Source organism: Ursus maritimus, unplaced genomic scaffold (assembly GCF_017311325.1).
Source record: "Ursus maritimus isolate PB19 unplaced genomic scaffold, ASM1731132v1 scaffold_28, whole genome shotgun sequence".
Taxonomy (NCBI): domain Eukaryota; kingdom Metazoa; phylum Chordata; class Mammalia; order Carnivora; family Ursidae; genus Ursus; species Ursus maritimus.
The window spans coordinates 2338866-2357057 of NW_024425341.1; the positions used below are offsets into that span (position 1 = coordinate 2338866).

Here is an 18192-nt window from a genome sequence, read left to right on the forward strand (position 1 = left end):
CACCTACTGGCCACAGAGGAAAGTACATGTATTATAAAATTCACCTGGTCACACCACAGCGCAACCAGCACAGCCATGGCGCAGGAAGACATGTGTTAACAACTAAGACAGACACCAAACACTGCACTTGGTAAACGGAAAACAGCCTTAATGTCTTTCCATGGCCACGAGGGATTTACCAAAGGATATCAGTACAGACAGGGGATAACAACCGGTGTCCACACTTTACAAAGACTGCCCATGACTTCTCTTCCATTTCACGCCCGAACTGACCAATCTAAGATCACGAGCGTAGGGAAAGCACTAGAATAGCCATCAGCAGCTTTCATGGCTGGTCTTTAGTGGGGAAAAATGACTGATCTTCACCTTTGTTCTTACAACCTTAAAAATAACATTAATACCAACATCCCCTATTTTCAGAGGTAACGAGAATCACACCATACCTATGGCGTTAGGTCTACTGGTTGAAAAGACGAAAGTAGTAAGGTCCTCCAGAAATGATTTATTCCTTACTGCTTCCACCGAGGCCTGCCTGGCATAACACTACCATTAGTCTCAGTAACAAGACTTAGGACACGGAGAACTGGTAAAACTCAACTTTATTACGATTTAAACACAAGAGGTACTTCCACACGTGTTAAACACATCTGGAATTGAACAGCTCAACCAAGACGCCCTGCACTCCTTACGCTGACACCCCACCGGGTGGTAGCAGTGGTGCTCACTGGGCTCCAGAGGTTCGCTGCACGGTGACCCATAACTTCACATGCTAAGGCCTGCAGGTCCCACACCCTAGATACTTTATTTCTCCTCAAGTTCTTCCCTTGAAATTAGGATGAACTGTACGGGAGGAAATATCACAGCTGGATTTATAAACCTAAAAATATCCAGGGACCAAGACTGGTTGTTTTCCTATGACCTAGGAAACCTTAAAATCCTCCAGAGCCCTCAGAAGAAGTAATTCCGAGTATTCTGGAATCATAGGCAGAGCTGTTCCCCCTACCCTGCCAGGTGCGTATACAGGACATAGTCACTCAGGACAAATTCTGGAGTGATGGGAGTATGAAACACACCTGTTTGTATACAGCACAATCTATCCCAGAGGAAAACCACAAAGCAACATTACTCTGCAGCAAAAACAAGTCCAGGAAGTAGGGAGATAAAACTAGCAAAACAAAATTGCTGAAGGATTTGGAAATAGGGCTTTAGAGAAAAATTGTAGGGTTTGGAGAGTAGAGGTCATTTTTCTCCATGCATGAAGCACAGCACAATATCACTCCTTAAGCTATAACAATAATAATTTTAAAACCTGTCTTTTATATAAATATTTAAATGGGTAATAGGCATATTGAACTAAAATAAAAATTACCCATTGGGAAAGTCTGAGGTACTCCCTCAGCTGCCATGTTTCTTAAACTGGGTTACACGTGATCAACATGGCCCATCCTCCTTCAGTATCAGTTTTATTCAAAGGGTTAGGGAATTTTATTTTATTATTATTTTTTGCCTCAAAACAAAGATGGACCAGTAGATCTATATTACTAATAGATCTATTATAGAGTCGAGCACAGAAGACTCCAAGGAGATAACTTTACTGATTAGCTTCCAGGATTAACCATGCCCCTCGATGGGGAGCATTCTTTTAACTTAGGGTTACTGATGGAAAAGTGTCAGACAGCAAGCCTTCGACTCCAGCACTAGTCCAGCACTGCCGAGTGTAAATAAGGAGTCACTCGGTTACAGCTGTGGTGCACTTCGTGAAGAATGGGTTGGTCATCTACACTCTGACACTGTGACACAAAATCTGGCTGCCCTGGGATTACGGGATTGGCTTTTCTGAAACTGTCCTTGGGTAACAGGAAAAAGGCTGGTGAATTCTGCAACATAAAGTGAGTAAACTGTTTTGGGTTGGGGAAAGGGGCATTTCAGGCAGCCTCCGCCAGGAAGAGGGCAGGTCACCTTCTCACAGAAGATGACAGACCAAGTGCTAAAGGCAAACAGTAGTTAGTATCTGAAAACTGGTCGGATATTGTCACAGTCTTCAAGGGAAAATCTGATTCTACTGGGGTTTTCCATGTCATTAGCGGACTCGAATTTCAGAAGCTTCCAGTTCACTTCTAGAAGCACTGATGATTTTGTATATATGTGAAAGTAGAGGGATCAGAAAGAAACCAACTCCCTCTTTTCCTTCCAACCCTCCTTCAGGTGGGGCTTGACTGCTTTTCCTGCCCCCTTCACTTGAGCCTGTGTCCTTACGCTTCTTCAGGACTGTTTCCTTTCTTCTCCCTCATAGATCAGATCCTTAACTAGCTTTTCTGTGACTAGCACCATTTTCTTCCAAGCTTTCTTTCCTTCTTTCTAATCTTTCTTTCTACCTTAAAAAACAAAAAGGAGTCATTCATTGGCTTTAGATCATTAAAGCCAAGCAAGTAACAAACGCTAGTCTGTTTCTATGGTTACCACGCTGAAAATAGTTAAATATGGCATCAAGTGTCTCTACCCTCCGTCACACATCTCTTCTCACAGACCTGAGTTGGTGCCGACTGTGTTTCAGTTCTGTCTGGTTCTCCCTGGTGACCCTTCTCTCCCTTGATTAGCTCCCGGGCACTGAAGGCTAAGGAAAAAAGGGAGCGGGTGGGTCCAGAAGGGGATACGGACCTAGGAGACAGGCTGATATTTTTTACTTTTAGACAAGTAAGAAATGAAAAAGCGTTCGTGACTGTTCTTTTTGCAAAACTTTCCCTTCAGGTTCGAACTTGGAACTTTCCAGCTTTGGTCATGTATTTTATGCCCTTAAAGGGTTTGTACTTTTCTCCATACATATCCAGACGATTCACCTTGAGTCCTGGAAGGAAGGAAGATAGGCATTATTCAAAAAGGAGTATGTAGCATGTCTGTTTATTTTAATTCAGAGGGATCAGAGGGATAGAGATAGTTGTAACAATGAACCAGAAAAATAATAATAATTGTCCCTTATTTATTTCACTTTTCTGAAGCTCACAGATTTTTCACTCTTTGTCCATATACTGATAACAAACTGCTCCAACAAAAAGCTATCCTATTGGAAGACCTGTCTGCAAAGTGGCAAGGGCAGAAACTTCCATGCAGACTGAAACGAGGATAAAGAAAAAATAAGACCCCTCCATGTTTTTCTCAAGCTATTGGACGGAATACATGAATTAATAATAAAATTAATGAATAATGAAATAAAATATAACTTAATGAATGAATAAATGAATGCTTCCTAAGTATTCTCACTGTACTAAGCAAAACATTTTATACTGTGTAGGGTTTTAAAATTTGTGAAGTGTTTTAAGATGAAAGAGTTTATAATTGAAGCGAATGTTAACCACTTAAACTAGACAAGTTCTGTTGGTAAAGAAAAATAGGAAGTTTATATAAAGCTGAAGTCATCTCCTATCTACCTTACACAATTGTTCTAAGGATTAAATAATAACATAGATGAAAAGAGCTTAAAACAGTGCCTGGAACACAGTAAATGCTGGTAGGCAGTAACTATCATCATCACCATTCTGAGATAGGTGCAGACCTCAGCGGGCTCACGTGGGTTCCACATGGTAATAAAAGCAAATATGAAAGTCCTTCTGAATCTGGGGGAAAGGAGGAGAAATTCTTCTTCTCAGTCACCAGCTGAGAACACAGAAGCTTCCCATCCTGAAAACCTTGGGAACCCCAAACGGACAACCCCAGGATGACTCAACACCTGCTTGCCAACACTCCGTCTACCCACACTATTTCCTTCTCAACTGTGTCTTATACATTGACAGTCAGATCACTTCAGCCAACTTCAAAGAAAGGATGATGAACTTTCCCCAGAAATGCTAGAGAAGATTTTACTCAAGATTACCTATCAGGTAATGAAACCAAGCTCCATAAATGGGGAGCCAGCTGTCCTACTGGAGAGCCACTTCTGTTCTCATGAAGCCACAGAAGTCGTGAGTCACTCACCAGAAATGGCCAGCTGCTGGATCTTAAACTGCAGGTTAATTGTGGGGTTCTCATCTGGTTTGGAAGCTCCAGCCTGAAGACTCATGGTCCCCTTCAAACTTGGTAGCTTTTGGGGATTTATTTTTCCTACATCCCACGACAGCATCTTCAAAGAAAAAGAAAGAAGTTACAGTGGAACCCTTCATTCGAGGTGGTTGAGCTCTAACCTCAGGGCATCTGTTCACAGTATTACAAGCTGCGTCTAAAGTGGTTTTCAATAGAGAAAACTATTTGTCACCATAAATTATCTCAAGGAGAAAAAGGATGTCCCTTTGATTAAGCTTCCCTTTCAACAAGGTATAACATCTATGCAGAGGGCTCCTGCAGAAATACTTCTATTTAGTATCAGCAATTCAAAACCTCCTGCTTAATCTCCTCCTACCTTGGTAACTGGGTCAAATGTATGTGTCCCCTGAGATGGAGTGAGGCTCATATTCAGGACCCCTTTGGGCATCTGGCTGGTGACGATCACTCCCTCTATGGTCTTCCCCATAGTCTGCTTCGGTCCCACTGTTATTTCAAAGCGTCCAAGTGAACTACTGTCCCGGAAACTGATGTTATGTTTGACATACACTGGAATTGCCACCAGACTAGAAAAGAGAGAGACAAAAAACCCATTACTACATTCATTACTACACTGGAAAAATGGCAACATTTTCTTCTTTTATACAAGCTTTTTTTTTTTTTTTTTTTTGGCCCCATTGACAGCTTTTCCTTCCTTACCGACTTCTTTACTCTTTATATTAAAAAAAAAAAGCACAGGGAAAACCCCAGTAATCCTGAATTTTTTTTCTTTTTGTAAAGCTAAGATGCTGTCTAGTAAGTGAGCTAACTCTTCTAAAGACTCTGAATGATATTAACAAAAACCAGAGTATACTAAGCCTATTAGGAGAAAGGCACTAGAGATAAAAATTAGGAGTCACCATCTCTCTGTGTTTTACTTTACGACATGTGACCAATAATTATTTGTACTTGGGAGAGTTCTATTCATACCTCATGGATCTTTTATAATTTCTTGGGAGTGCTTTTACCTAACTTCCTCTGATCCTCGCAAAAACCTTACGAGGTACATATCGTAGGTTGTCATGATAGGACAGAACAGGAAATAGAGAAATCACAGAGTAATAACAAAGCAATAATAGTTCTTAACATCTATTAAACACTCCTGTATGCCAGTACTATGCTAGATGTTTAAGCTCCATTATCTTGTTTAATCCTCCCAATAAGTGTGAAGTAGGGACTGCTCCTGTCCCGATTTAAACATAAATAATGATGTCCTTATACTTCACTAAGATTAAGTAACTTGCCCAAGGTCATGTATCATAAATACTGAAGATGGGGTTTAAAGGTAGGCAGTCTGAGCCCAGAGCCTTTGCTCTCAAGCACGCAGGTATTTTCCTAAATGATCTGTTCCCAATCGCCCAGGAAAGTATTGGTGGCTCTGAGGCGGCACGGCTCTCCTCGGTCTGTACCTTCTACACACCTTCTACTAAGGGCTTCGAAAGTCCTCTGACGATATAAAGAGAATGTTCAAGATCAAAAATGACTGCCTTTTATGGTTTTTCATGTTTAATGCTCTTTTGGGTCGGGTGATTGAGTACAGGTGTACTCGGATTACAATTTGAGAAAAAAAGTGTTCTTGTTTAGACATATAACAACAACAAAAACAGCAGTGAACTTCACGAGCACCAACTTTGTGTTAAGCACTATTTAGACTGTTTTATTTAATCTTCAAACAAGGTCCATTTTTTGTTCAAACAAGGTCCATTTCCACTTACTGATAAGAAAACAGACACAGAAAGGTTAAACAACTCACCTGAGGTTACCCGATTAGTAAGTACAGAAACTGGAATTTGAATCCAGGTAACTCTAGAGCTTGAGTCCTTAATCACTACGGATACTGTTTCCACATATACACATATACACAGATTCTATTCTTAATTGTAAGGGCTGCTTACTTCTGTGCACTGACATGGTAAGAGAGCAGGCGAAAGTTTCCATCCGGAGGGATGAAGGAGAGGATACGCTCAGATTCCCAGCGCTTGAAACGAACACAGGGATGGAAGCTGACATCATCCAACAACCTGGGGTTCTGCAGTCACCAGGCAAGGAAAAGCAAGAAGTAGGAATTAAACACCCGCATTTCTTTTGGGAAAGACATTCAGATGCTGTCTTTATTTAAATGCATGTGCACACACACACACACACACACACACACACACAAATTCCGTATCTCAAGCCTGATACAAGCTTTGTGGCTGTCCTGAATTATTTTTTTCTTTTCTTTTAAGTAGGCTCCACACCCAGTGTGGCTTAAACTCACGACCCTGAGATCAAGACCTGAGCTGAGATCGAGAGTCGGACACCTAACTGACTGAACCACCCAGGCATCCCTGTCCTTAATTAATTCTTACTGTTCCGTTCCATTCTCACCACTGTCTTCCCAGAAGCAGTTAATCTGCCATCCCGAGATCCGAAGCTGTGGTTTAGGACTTTACCATGAAGGAAAGCGTAAGGTCTGGCATTCCAGTCAGCTTGACACAGGCATCAATGACCCCCTGTATCTCAGCAGTAATTGTGGAACCTGAGATAGGAATAAGACAAAAAGCCGGTAAGAGGTTATTCAACGCTTTTCTGTCTTTCACAACCAACTTATTTCCTCCCTACCTCCTTCTTTAACTTTCTCTTTTCCTCCCCAACTTTTGTCTTCTCCCTCCCTCCCTCCCTTTCTTCCTTCTTTCCTTCTATCTGTCCAATTCATCTACCCAATACATTGGTCCATCCTTCTAAACATTTATCAACTGCATATCAAGTATGAAACACTATGATGATGGGGCGCCTGGGTGGCTCAGTCGTTAAGCATCTGCCTTTGGCTCAGGGCGTGATCCCGGCGTTATGGGATCGAGCCCCACATCAGGCTCCTCCGCTATGAGCCTGCTTCTTCCTCTCCCACTCCCCCTGCTTGTGTTCCCTCTCTCGCTGGCTGTCTCTCTAATAAATAAATAAAATCTTAAAAAAAAAAAAAGAAACACTATGATGAAGCAATGGGGATAAAAGATTAATAAGACAGTTATTAGTGTAAAGTTTTCCATCTAGTACCAGAATCAAACAGGATATCATTGTAGCCAGTGGTTCGGAAAACTTCATAGAAACTGCTCTATGGTCACTAACGAATCAAACGGACACTTTTCATCTTTATCCTACAGGACTTTCTGTAGCATGCCATTGTCGACCACTTCTCCCTTCGGAAAACCCTCCTTTCTCCTAACCTCGCCTGGTTTTCTGTTTTTCTAGCTCTTCTTCCTCAGTACTTTCTGCAGGTTTCCCTTTCTTTGCACAGCATTCAAATGCTCTTGCTTTTTCACAGTTCTGAACTTTTCTTTCACTCAACACGGTCTCCTTGAGCATCTCCCACAGGTTGCCTTTTCACTCTGTTGACTGTTTTTGTTGTGCAGAAACGTTTTAGTTTGATGCAATCCTAATCGTCTACTTTTGCTTTTGGTGTCATATCCAAAAAAGTCATTGCCCAGACCAGTATCAAGAAGCTCTTTCCNNNNGTCGTCTAGCAGTTTTATGATTTCACATTTTACATTTAAGTCTTTAATCCGTTTTGAGTTTTGTTTTTTGTATTTTTTTGGTGTGAGATAAGGGTCCAATTTTATTCTTCCACGTGTGGATATTCCATTTCCCCAGCATCATTTAATGAAGAGACTATCCCTTCCCCACGGTATAATCTTGGTTCTCCTGTCAAAGATCAGCTGACTGTAAATGTGTGGTTTTATTTCTGAACTCTATTCTGTTTCATTGGCCTATGTGTCCGTTTTTATGCCAGCAGAATAGTTTCAATTAGTGTAGCTTTGTGATATATTTTGAAATCAAGAGGTATGAAGTCTCCAGCTTTATTGTTCTTGCTCAAGATTGCTTTGGCTATTTAGGTTCTTTTGTGGTTCCATATGAATTTTAGGATTGTTTTTTCTACTTCTGTAAAGAATGCCATCGGGATTTTGATGGGGATTACACTGAATCTGTAGATAGCTTTGGGTAATATGAACTTTTATTTTTTAATTTAAAAAAATTTTATTTTTGCTTAAAAGGCAGGGAGGAGGAGGGGCAGAGGGTGAGAGAGAGAATCTTTTTTTTCTTAAAGATTTATTTATTTGAGAGAGAGCAAGCATGAGCCGGGGAGCGGGGCGGGGGGGTCGGAAGGAGAGGAAGAAGCAGACTCCCCGCGGAGCAGAGAGCCCAACATGGGGCTCAATCCCAGGACCGACCCTGGGATCATGACCTGAGCTGAAGGCACACCCTTAACCAACTGAACCATCCAGGTGCCCCTGAACATTTTAGTAATATTAATTCTTCCACTCCATGAACACAGGATGTCTTTCCCTTTATTTGTGTCTTCCTTAATTTCCTTCATCGATGTTTTATAATTTTCTGAGTATGAGTTAAGTTTATTCCTATTTTATTCTTTTTGGTGCTATTGTAAATGGGACTGTTTTCTTCATTTTCTTTTAGCATAGCTCGTTGTTTGTATTTAGAAATGCTACTGGTTTTTATGTTGATTGTGTACCTTGCAACTTTACAGAATTTGTTTATTAGTTTGAACAGTTTTTTGTTGAGTCTTTAGGGGTTCCTATATATATGATCATGTCATCGGCAACAAAATATTTACGTCTATTCCTAGTACCTGGCACAGTGTTTGACAAAAAGTAGGCACTAAATTAAAATGAATGATCTTGAATGGGGGATAATTCTGATACTAGCAAGCATTACATGAAGGAGACTCTTTCCACTTTCTAGTTCTCAAAACAAATTAAAAGCACCTACCTGATTTATCAATGATGGCATCAATCTCTTCGATCACATCAAAATAGGCCTCGTTGTTGGTGTACTTCACCCCAGTCCTTCGCCAGGGCACCACTGACAGCTGTCCAGTAGGAAGCTGGTCACCCACATTGGTGCTTCCTAAGATAATGAATTTGACTGTAATTTAATTCCAACTAGATAATTAGATGTAACTAATTATCTAATAATCATAGAACACTTCCCTAGAAGTTTCTATGCTCCCATTATACATGTACTCAATTGGAACATTTTTCAAAAAAAGTTTTCTCAACTTCTATCTGGGTAACCTAGTCTATTCTAAGAACTTGTTGCCATCTGGTCTGCCTATTTGAGCAGTATAAAGGTTAAAAAGTTACCTGAGAAAGAGATATCATATTTTGGTTTTGAAAGAAACTTGAACTTGGTCTCTCAAATTTCACAATAGCATGTAGCTTAAATAATGTACTGGCTTTCAGCAGGGATGGTGATCTACATATTAACATAAAATTTTCATGGCTAAAACCAGTATTCTAGTTTAAGGTAGGTTCTTAAGTACATTTATGCTAGTTATTAAAATGTACACATTTTACTACCACTAATACTGAGCCTTAGAAAAAGAATACAAATTAGGTCTTTCCCTGTCTATAAGAGTTTTAAATCAATTCCTTGTTTTTTTTCCCCCGACAAGCATCAAAAATATTTTTTTTAACCTAAAAGTTCTCTGCTGAAATTCTGAAATATTATAACTAATTAAAAATCTATTTCCTTCTTTTGTAACCTGGATGTTTTTAATCTAAAGAAAGAAACATTAAACACACACATATATTCAGCATGTTTGCAAAACATTTCAGCTTTTCAAAATTGACTCTTAGGTAACTTTTTCTAGATTTAAGAGAGATTCAGAAAAATGACACAGTATTAATAAATGATTCAGGCACTAACAAAGAGTTTAAGAGTTAAATGAACCCAGAATATTGAAAAACCTAACAAATGTGTTTTCTTAAAAAGAGGAACCATATATTAAAACATGTCATCAAGCTATACAATTAAAGCAGTATGATAAGGCAGGAAGCCTAAAAACAGACAAAGAATTCACAGTGGCTTAGTACAAGATAAAAATATTTTAAAACAGGGAAAAAGGTTAAGTTATTTAATAAATGGTGCTAGGAAAGCTGGTAAACAATTTTGGAGAAATAAACATGGAGCCTTACTTTACACTGTATACCAAGTTAATTTCCAAGTGGATTAAAGAATTAAGTCCAAAAATAAAACCATAAAAGAACTAGAAGAAAATACACTTTTAAAAAAAGAAGACCTTCCCTTCTCTGAGATCAAAAAGACATTCCCCTATGTCTTCTTCTAACAGTTGTAAGGTTTGTATTTAACTCTCTGACCTTGCTGGAATTTATTTTGTGTACAGAATGGGTAGGGGGACTTGATTTTGTTCTATATCAAAGCTGACTGTCCTAATACAATATTTACTGATTGGCCCCTGGCCTACTGATTTGATATATGACATCTCTATACCAAATTCCTACAAAAGCAAGGGTCTGTTTCTGAACTTTGTCTTTTCTTCTCTTTTTTTTTTTTTTTAAAGATTTTATTTATTTATTTGACAGAGAGACAGAGAGTGCGCAGCAGAGGGAGAAGCAGACTCTGGACTCTGAGCAGGGAACGCAATGTGGGACTCGATCCCAGGACACTGGAATCATGACCTGAGATGAAGGCAGATGCTTAATGGATTGAGCCACCCAGGTACCCTGTTTCTGAACTTTCTACCTCTTCCCAATCATCTATTTGTCTATTACTGGGCCAATACTATGTTTTTAAAATTACCAAAACTTTATAATATGGGACACATTTTCTCTCCTGCTCTTGAACTTTTTAAAAAATATTTATTGTATCTATCTGATGGGACACATTTTCTGTCCTGCTCTTGAACTTTTTAAAAAATATTTATTTTCGGGGCGCCTGGGTTGCTCAGTCAGTTAAGCACCTGCCTTCGGCTCGGGTCACGATCTCAGGGTCCTGGGATCAAGCCCCATATCAGGCTCCCTGCTCAGTGGGGAGCCTGCTCCTCCCTCCCCTGCGCCCCTGCTTGTGCACTCCCTCGCTGTCAAATAAATAAATAAAATCTTAAAAAAAAAAGATACGACTAAACTACTAAATTGCCAAAGTTTTGAAAAAATTAATAATAGGAGGCATAGAAACTGCTACTGAAAGTATAAATTTTCTGGAGGGCAATTTGGCACAAGCATTAAAGTCCTTAAAATGTGCACGCCCTTTGATCTAGTACTTCCATTGCTTGTACTGAAAACAAATCATCCTACATGTACACAAAGATTTAAGTAAAAGAATGTTAATTCCTTGTTATTTAAAAGAACAAAAAATCTGGGGCACCTGGGTGGCTCAGTCCTTAAGCATCTGCCTTCGGCTTGGGGCATGATCCCAGGATCCTGGGATTGAGCCCCGCACCCAGCTCCCTGCTCTGCTGGGAGCCTGCTTTTTCCACTCCCACTCCCCCTGCTTGTGTTCCCTCTCTCACTGGCTGTCTCTCTCTCTGTCAAATAAATAAATAAAATCTTGAAAAAAATTAAAAATTAAAAATTAAAAAATAAAAGAACAAAAAATCAGAAACATCAAAAACACAGACTGAGTAAATAACTTAAGGTCTATTCCATATGGAAGAAAATTATAAAGTCACCAAAAACCATGTAGGAGAAAATGTATCATAATAGGATAATGTTCACAAAATATTGATGAAAGTTATAAAAAATATACAAGAGTTGTTTTTAAAAAGTTCTATGCATCTATTATTCATCTGTTTAGAAAAGACAAAAAATATGTCAAAACGTATTTTGGATTGAGGATTGAGTGGCAGGATTGAGTTATGTTTGGGACGCCTGGGTGGCTCAGTCGGTTAAGCATCTGCCTTTGGCTCGGGTCATGATCCCAGGGTCCTGGGATCGAGTCCTGCATCAGGCCCCTTACTCAGTGGGGAGCCTGCTTCTCCCTCTGCCTGCTGCTCCCCCTGCTTCTGCTTTTCTCTCTCTCTCTCTGACAAAATCTTTTTTTAAAAAAAGTTATTTTCAAGTTCTTTGTGCTTTTCTGTGTCTCTGACATTTCTATAATAATCAAGCGTTTCTTCTGCATTCAGAAAAAAATCTTTTTAAAGGAGCACACTTTATTCTGGCATTGAAATCAGGGTACTTTCTACATAACAAAGACATATTTCAGGTCATAATCAAAGACAGTAACGAGCAAAATTAAAGCACCTGGACATCTGAGAGCCCCAAAGACAAGCACTCAAAACAACGTACATCACCGGAGGAAGCCACACCCAGGATGGCAGCTCTCTGTGGGTTTCCCCTTTCTCCATACCTGTTATGGTGTTGACAACCGTTCGAAGGATAGTGGGAGGCTTTATCAGTTCTTTGAGGATGTTTGACTCAGTAGCCAGTGGAAACCCATTGTCAAGCATCTCTTCCAGTACCTCATAAACCACAACCACGTTGTCTTTGATCACTGGCTCTGAACAGACTCCAAAATAATCCTGATGAAAATACAATATACATAATATAAATCATTCAGAGACTGTAATAAAGAGAAAGAATCTTCCTAGAGAATAAGGATCTAGTCCTGTCCATGTGTTTACACAGTGCTTCTGGGATATTCTTCTACCATGAGGGAATAACCACAGTCCTCTTAAGTGGCCCAGTTTGGTAGAAAGAACACTGGACTGGCTTATAGTACTAGTGTCATTACTAACTTCTTTTATAAATTAAGAGTAAGTCATTTAACCTTTTTGGGTTCGTTTCTTCAACTAGACAAAATATATAGAATACAAAACTGAATCTAGACTATCATACATGCTTAGGAACAAGAATTTGAAAGAACTATGCAAAATAATGATACTTGATATGACACAGATTGGACCTGAAAATCTTTTTAACCCTTTCTGTTGTGCTATTCCTTAACATTCATGCAGCAAATTCGAAATGAGAGGGAAATGAAATGAGTGAGATGAACTAGCACAGCAGAAAATCTCTTCGGATCATCTGGACACTAAGATGCTACGATTCTGAGAATGTTTTGTTCTTTTACTAAGAAAGCCTTAGATACTAAATGATCTAGGTTGTGGAAAAAACGCTGGATTCCAAATCAGAAGACCTGGGTGGTAACCATATTGTCACTTACTAGAAAAGTCATGCCAATTCGGGTCTTGATTTCTTTTAATAGTATAATCAGGATAATACCACTGGACACACAGGAATATTTTAAGACCTAAGCATGATTGATTAAATGATAGTATGTGTGCAAGTGCTTTGTAAACTATAAAGTACTTTGTAAAATGTGATGCATGATGATAAAACAAAAGAAATGCTTGTAGTCATTTGGAATGCCCCTTCTAGCAACGTCAGTCACATCTTTTACAGGACCTCTGAGATGGTCATACATCCTTGAATTCGTCTGCTGAAGGGAAAATCAGCCTTTTGAGAAAGCCCATTCTATTCATGGAAAGCTCTGCTTATTAGAAAGTTCTTTCTTTTGCTAAACTGAAATTTGCTTCCTAGATCTGCCTTACAGAACAAATTTACATAACAGCCCCGCAGTTATTTGAAGACAGCTACAAGCTTTTACTTCAATTTTTTTTCTCCCAAACTGTTTGGTCCTTACGCTGTTCATGCTGTGGTATGGTTTCTAGATCGTTCCACCACCTTGCCATTTCTTTTAATATGCTCTAGTTTTCCAACATGCTCCTACAATCATGACATCCAAAACTGAACAGACTACAGATGTGATCTAAATTACATCAGATAATGGCAAATATCAGAGACAGTCCAATATCCAAGAACACTTAAGAGTCAGGAATGTGTTTCTAAAACAAGATTTCTTCTTTAAAAACGAGGATTTAAGAGGGAAAAAAAAGTAACACATTTCCTTCCCAAGAGTGCTTTTCTTTTGAAAAAAAAAATAAAACACCTCATGAGATTTTATAAATCAGACATAATGCGAACTGAGTCACTGGCAAGAAGACCTGTAAGTATGACAAACTGCTATAGCAAAAGCGGATGCAATTCTACAGCTGGAACTCTTCCATCATATTCCAGTACTAAAAAAATAATGCAGCCAGAGAGAAGACGTTAAAATCAGGGTATGTCCATTTACTTTCAACAAATCCTTCAAAAATGACAAACTCTGAAGTCCCAGACTTCCAAACCAGCGACTTTACTGTTATCCCAAATTCCTCTGTGGTTTCCACTAGATTAAACAACTTTTCTCACTTCCTGTCTTGCAATAAATTACATAATATTGCTATGGTGGTATGAAGCAAATGCTGGGTTTCACCAATGGGACTGTTAATCTTAGTATGGGGTCAAGTATCATATGTGGAAATCATAATAAGACCCAAAGAGAGTAGTTTAAAGTCATAATACTGGGTTCTTCTACTTTCAGTTCCTCCACATACTGGGATTTATAATTCTCAAGTTTTTACTGTGGGAAGGAACTGGTATGCCACATGAGAACTGGAAACCCAGAATTGTGCTACCAGCATACATTGGTGGGAAAAAAATTATGAAATATATTTTAACGTTCTTGGGATGAAAGCTGTGCTAGACATGTGATACAGATATGACTGCAAATGAAAGGACCTTTTGACTTGTCTTTTAATTTCATCATAATATCGGAGTCATCATTCTCCTCTTCTTCTCTAACTCTACAATTTCTGTATTCATATGACTAATTCCAGACTTCACATGACACAGAAGTTAAACCAAAGGGCCCTTGCTTCTCACTTACTGAGTTATGCAAATAACCGTAACAGTTAGAATTTCAGCAATTCTTTTGGGAGGGAGGATCCCACTGTTTGAATTCACAGTCTGGGCAGCCTAAAATCCTCTGCTATAAACGGTGCTGACATCCTGGTATAACTTACTTATACTTCCCCTATATCCTGCTCCCCCAAGATCTTCAAATCTATTCCTGAAAGAAAAACGCAAAGTGAAAACTGTGTCTTGTAAAATGTGTCACTTAAATTCTTATAGGAACAGAAGATTTTTCAATCTCAGTTGGCAATGAGAGTGCATCACCATACTGACATGCTGTGGATATGCACCCCAAACCCAGGATGGTGTTCGGGTTCACAAATTACTCCTGCCAAGGAGTAGCTTTTTCCTAACTTTTGAAAATATACATATCTTTACACCCTCATCACTTTTTGATGCAACTCTAAGCAATGTAGTTGACAATGGCTAGCATCGAGTCCACTAAAAAAAACAAAACAAAACTCAAAACTAAATTCCTCTGCTTTATGAACAAAAAGTAGGGCAACTCCAATCTCCAGAATTAAAATGACTATATACAATCATACCAAGTAGAGTGGATTTCTTATGCAACAGGTTCAAAGGTATTCAATTTGTCATTTCAGATGCAGACAATTCAATTCAGAGAAACAAGAATCTTACGGGAGAGGAAGTGAGCAATGTCAGTTTTGATTTTTTAAAAAGTTCCTTAGTTGAAGCTGAATACAATGGAAAAAGAACCATAAAGATACTTTATAATTTACATGTACAAGCCTCCTCACATTCACGCACCTGAAACGTGTCCACTACCCGGTGAAGGAACTCAATGACAAATAGAGGCGGGACCTCTGTCTGGATCACGGCCACAAAAAAGATCTTGTGACGGTAAACACTTAAGAGATAGTGGTGAGGGGTAGGGATAACTGGAGGTACATTTTCTGCCTCAGTGGCTCTCTCTTGTGCCTCAAAAAAGTAATCACAAACAGAACGGCTGACCACACTTTTCCAATGTTTTTCCAGGAAAATATCTCCAGAGGAGTTGATCAAGAAGAGGCTATGAATCATGGTGGAGATTGTCAGTGAGAGAGGAAAGTCTTCTTCCGTCTGAAAGCCTCAGAACTGCCAATTTTCAACCCTAAAAATAAAAGAAGGTACGGTCAGTTCCACTCAATCAAAACACCATACCAACCTTTCAAGAGCAGACTCAAGCCTTCCTCTACCTAAGAGCCTGAAGTATCCCTCCCTACAATTTCTAAAGATAATTACCAGCCATCTTGTCTGCCAATCAGCTCCTGCCTGGTTATCTTTACTATTGCCTTAATTATAACCATTTAAAATGTGGCTTAATTTTTGGATGTCTGTTTTCTCAACTGGACTGAGAAGACCAGGCCTTAATGTTTTTTTGTTGCCTCATTGAAGTGCTCCCCACACAGAAGAGAGTTTCAAAGAACGTTGATGAGTTTCATGCATTTAGCCACAACTCACGCATACATAAGAAATGCTTATGGTTGTCCAGTCTCATCTGGTGGCCATTAGCTAAATGCCACTCTTCAGCACTTGAAATACGTCTGGTCTGAACCGAGATGTGCTGTAACTATAAGTACACACCAGACTTTGAAGGTCTCGTATTAAAAATGGTTAGATACCATTTTAGATACCAGTAATTTAATATTGATTAATTGTAACTTAATATTGATATTTTGATATATCAGGTTAAATAAAATATACTAAAGTTAATTTAACCTTTGTTTTTGTTTAAAGATTTTATTCATTTATTTGACAGAGAGAGAGCGCGCACAAGCAGGGGGAGCGGCAGGCAGAGGGAGAAGCAGGCTCCCCGCTGAGCAAGGAGTCCGATGGGGGACTCAATCCCAGGACCCCAGGATCATGAATTGAGCTGAAGGCAGACGCTTAACCCACTGAGTCACCCAGGCGCCCCTAATTTAACCTTTTTTAAAAATGTGGTTACTAGAAAAATGTGAAATTACATATCTGGTTCGCTTTATATAACTTTGGACAGCGCTGGTCCACGGATAGAAAGCCATCACTGTGGTCTTCAGTCAAGACCCCATTTTCTGAGTACTTGTTATGAACAAGGTTCTGCATTGAATGCCCTAAAAAAATGTCTCTGGGGGATACCCAAGTTCTCCCAGGTGGCAGCATCTCTACCGTGCCTTTCCCTAGTTTGAGACGGCCGCGCTGACCCCAGCTATGGCCATTCCACGAGCTGGCTGTGAACTGGCCCAGGTGGTCTAACCGCAAAGGCCTGTTATACCAAGTGCCCCAGGGCAAGCTTAATCCCTCAGCCGGCGGACGAGGCAGCAGCAGGGAGGGCAGGAGGGGGGTAACTAGGCTGGGGAGGAGGACAGGCGGCTGCTAAGTGGGTTATTTTTGCGCTGGTCGCAGCCCAGCTGACTGCGAGCAAAAGATGATGGAGGCCGTTTAGGACGGGGGTGGCCAAGGGGGCAGATTTAAGGTGTGCGCACGTTCAGGCGATGAAAAGGTTCGTCAGACTGCACACGTGCGTTGCCATGGCAACAGGGTCCCTCCTCCCTCAGCCACCTGGACGGAGCTGGCCACCACCCTAGCCCGGTACTCGGTCTGTCAGCGTTCCCCGCCGCATCCCGTAGCTCGAAGGGACAATCCCACGGCAACCCGTAACTCTGAACGCGCCCCGCCCGAACCCTCGCGCGTCCCCGTCCCCAACCTCCAGACCCTGGCCGGGTGCGTGCACGCGCTGCCCCCAACCCTGACCCGGGTAGCCAGCCCTCCTCACCCAGCCTCGCTCTTCGCAGCGCCCACCGTTCCGACGCGCAGACAGGCCCCGCCCCCCGGCCGCCCCCCGCACGCGCGCCGGCGGCCGCTCACCTGCTGATTGGCTGGCGCGTGGGCCTCACGCCAGCACCGCCCACGACCGAGATCTAAAAGCCTCTGATTGGACATCGGTGATCCGCTCCTCCCCTCTGATTGATCGCTGTCCGCCAGTCACATTCTTCTCGGCTTTGAGCCCCCCAATTAGCCCTTGTTGAGACTTCGGTAATCTCCAATTGGTGCAGCTCTGTGGCTACGAACCCTGATTGGCTGTCGTGATCAGTCTGAGGGCCGTCTGGCCCTTAGTCACCTAGTCACAAAGGGGCGGCTGCTGCCACCTGCGTAACCCTGGAATGTACCTCGGGAGGATGCTAATAATAATAATAAATCATGAGCAGTGATAACTACTTTCCATTAGATAAACGCATTTAAAAAGAGACACGATGCCTTTTCATTGATGTGCATGGGGGAAGTAAAGGTGATTGGCTGTATAGCGTCTTACCAGGAGCTCTGGACTTGGATTCCGGAGGTCTCCCAGCCCCAACTAGACCACGACCTGCTTGACCTTGGACAAGGCACTTAACCTTTCGGAATCTCAGTTCCCAGATCCGAAAATGAGGTAGTTGGGCAGGTCTCTCTACAAATTGCACTGGAGTTCTAATGACTTCAATAATACATTTTAAGTGATTCAAATCATTGTGATCCAGAGAGTCATGAAGTAGAAGTCAGACAAGGTTCACCTTTA

The 18192-nt window shown here is 40.7% G+C and overlaps 1 protein-coding gene across 2 annotated transcripts in view; it reads right to left on the reverse strand.

Annotated features, from left to right (window-relative positions):
* Positions 1–581: 581 nt before the first annotated feature.
* AP3M2 (adaptor related protein complex 3 subunit mu 2) overlaps positions 582–18192 on the reverse strand; it is an 18638-nt gene continuing 1027 nt past the window's right edge. The window contains exons 1-9 of one of the 2 annotated variants that reach the window (XM_040643219.1): positions 17413–17491; positions 15429–15771; positions 12214–12385; positions 8836–8973; positions 6507–6592; positions 5967–6100; positions 4391–4598; positions 3970–4114; positions 582–2845 (exon numbers count right to left, since the gene is read on the reverse strand). In XM_040643219.1, coding sequence (XP_040499153.1) covers positions 2745–2845; positions 3970–4114; positions 4391–4598; positions 5967–6100; positions 6507–6592; positions 8836–8973; positions 12214–12385; positions 15429–15701 — 1257 coding nt within the window. In that variant the 5' untranslated portion in view covers positions 15702–15771; positions 17413–17491 and the 3' untranslated portion in view covers positions 582–2744. Of the gene's footprint in view, positions 2846–3969; positions 4115–4390; positions 4599–5966; positions 6101–6506; positions 6593–8835; positions 8974–12213; positions 12386–15428; positions 15772–17412; positions 17492–18192 lie in introns of those variants that run through there. The other variant, XM_008706295.2, reaches the window with a different exon arrangement.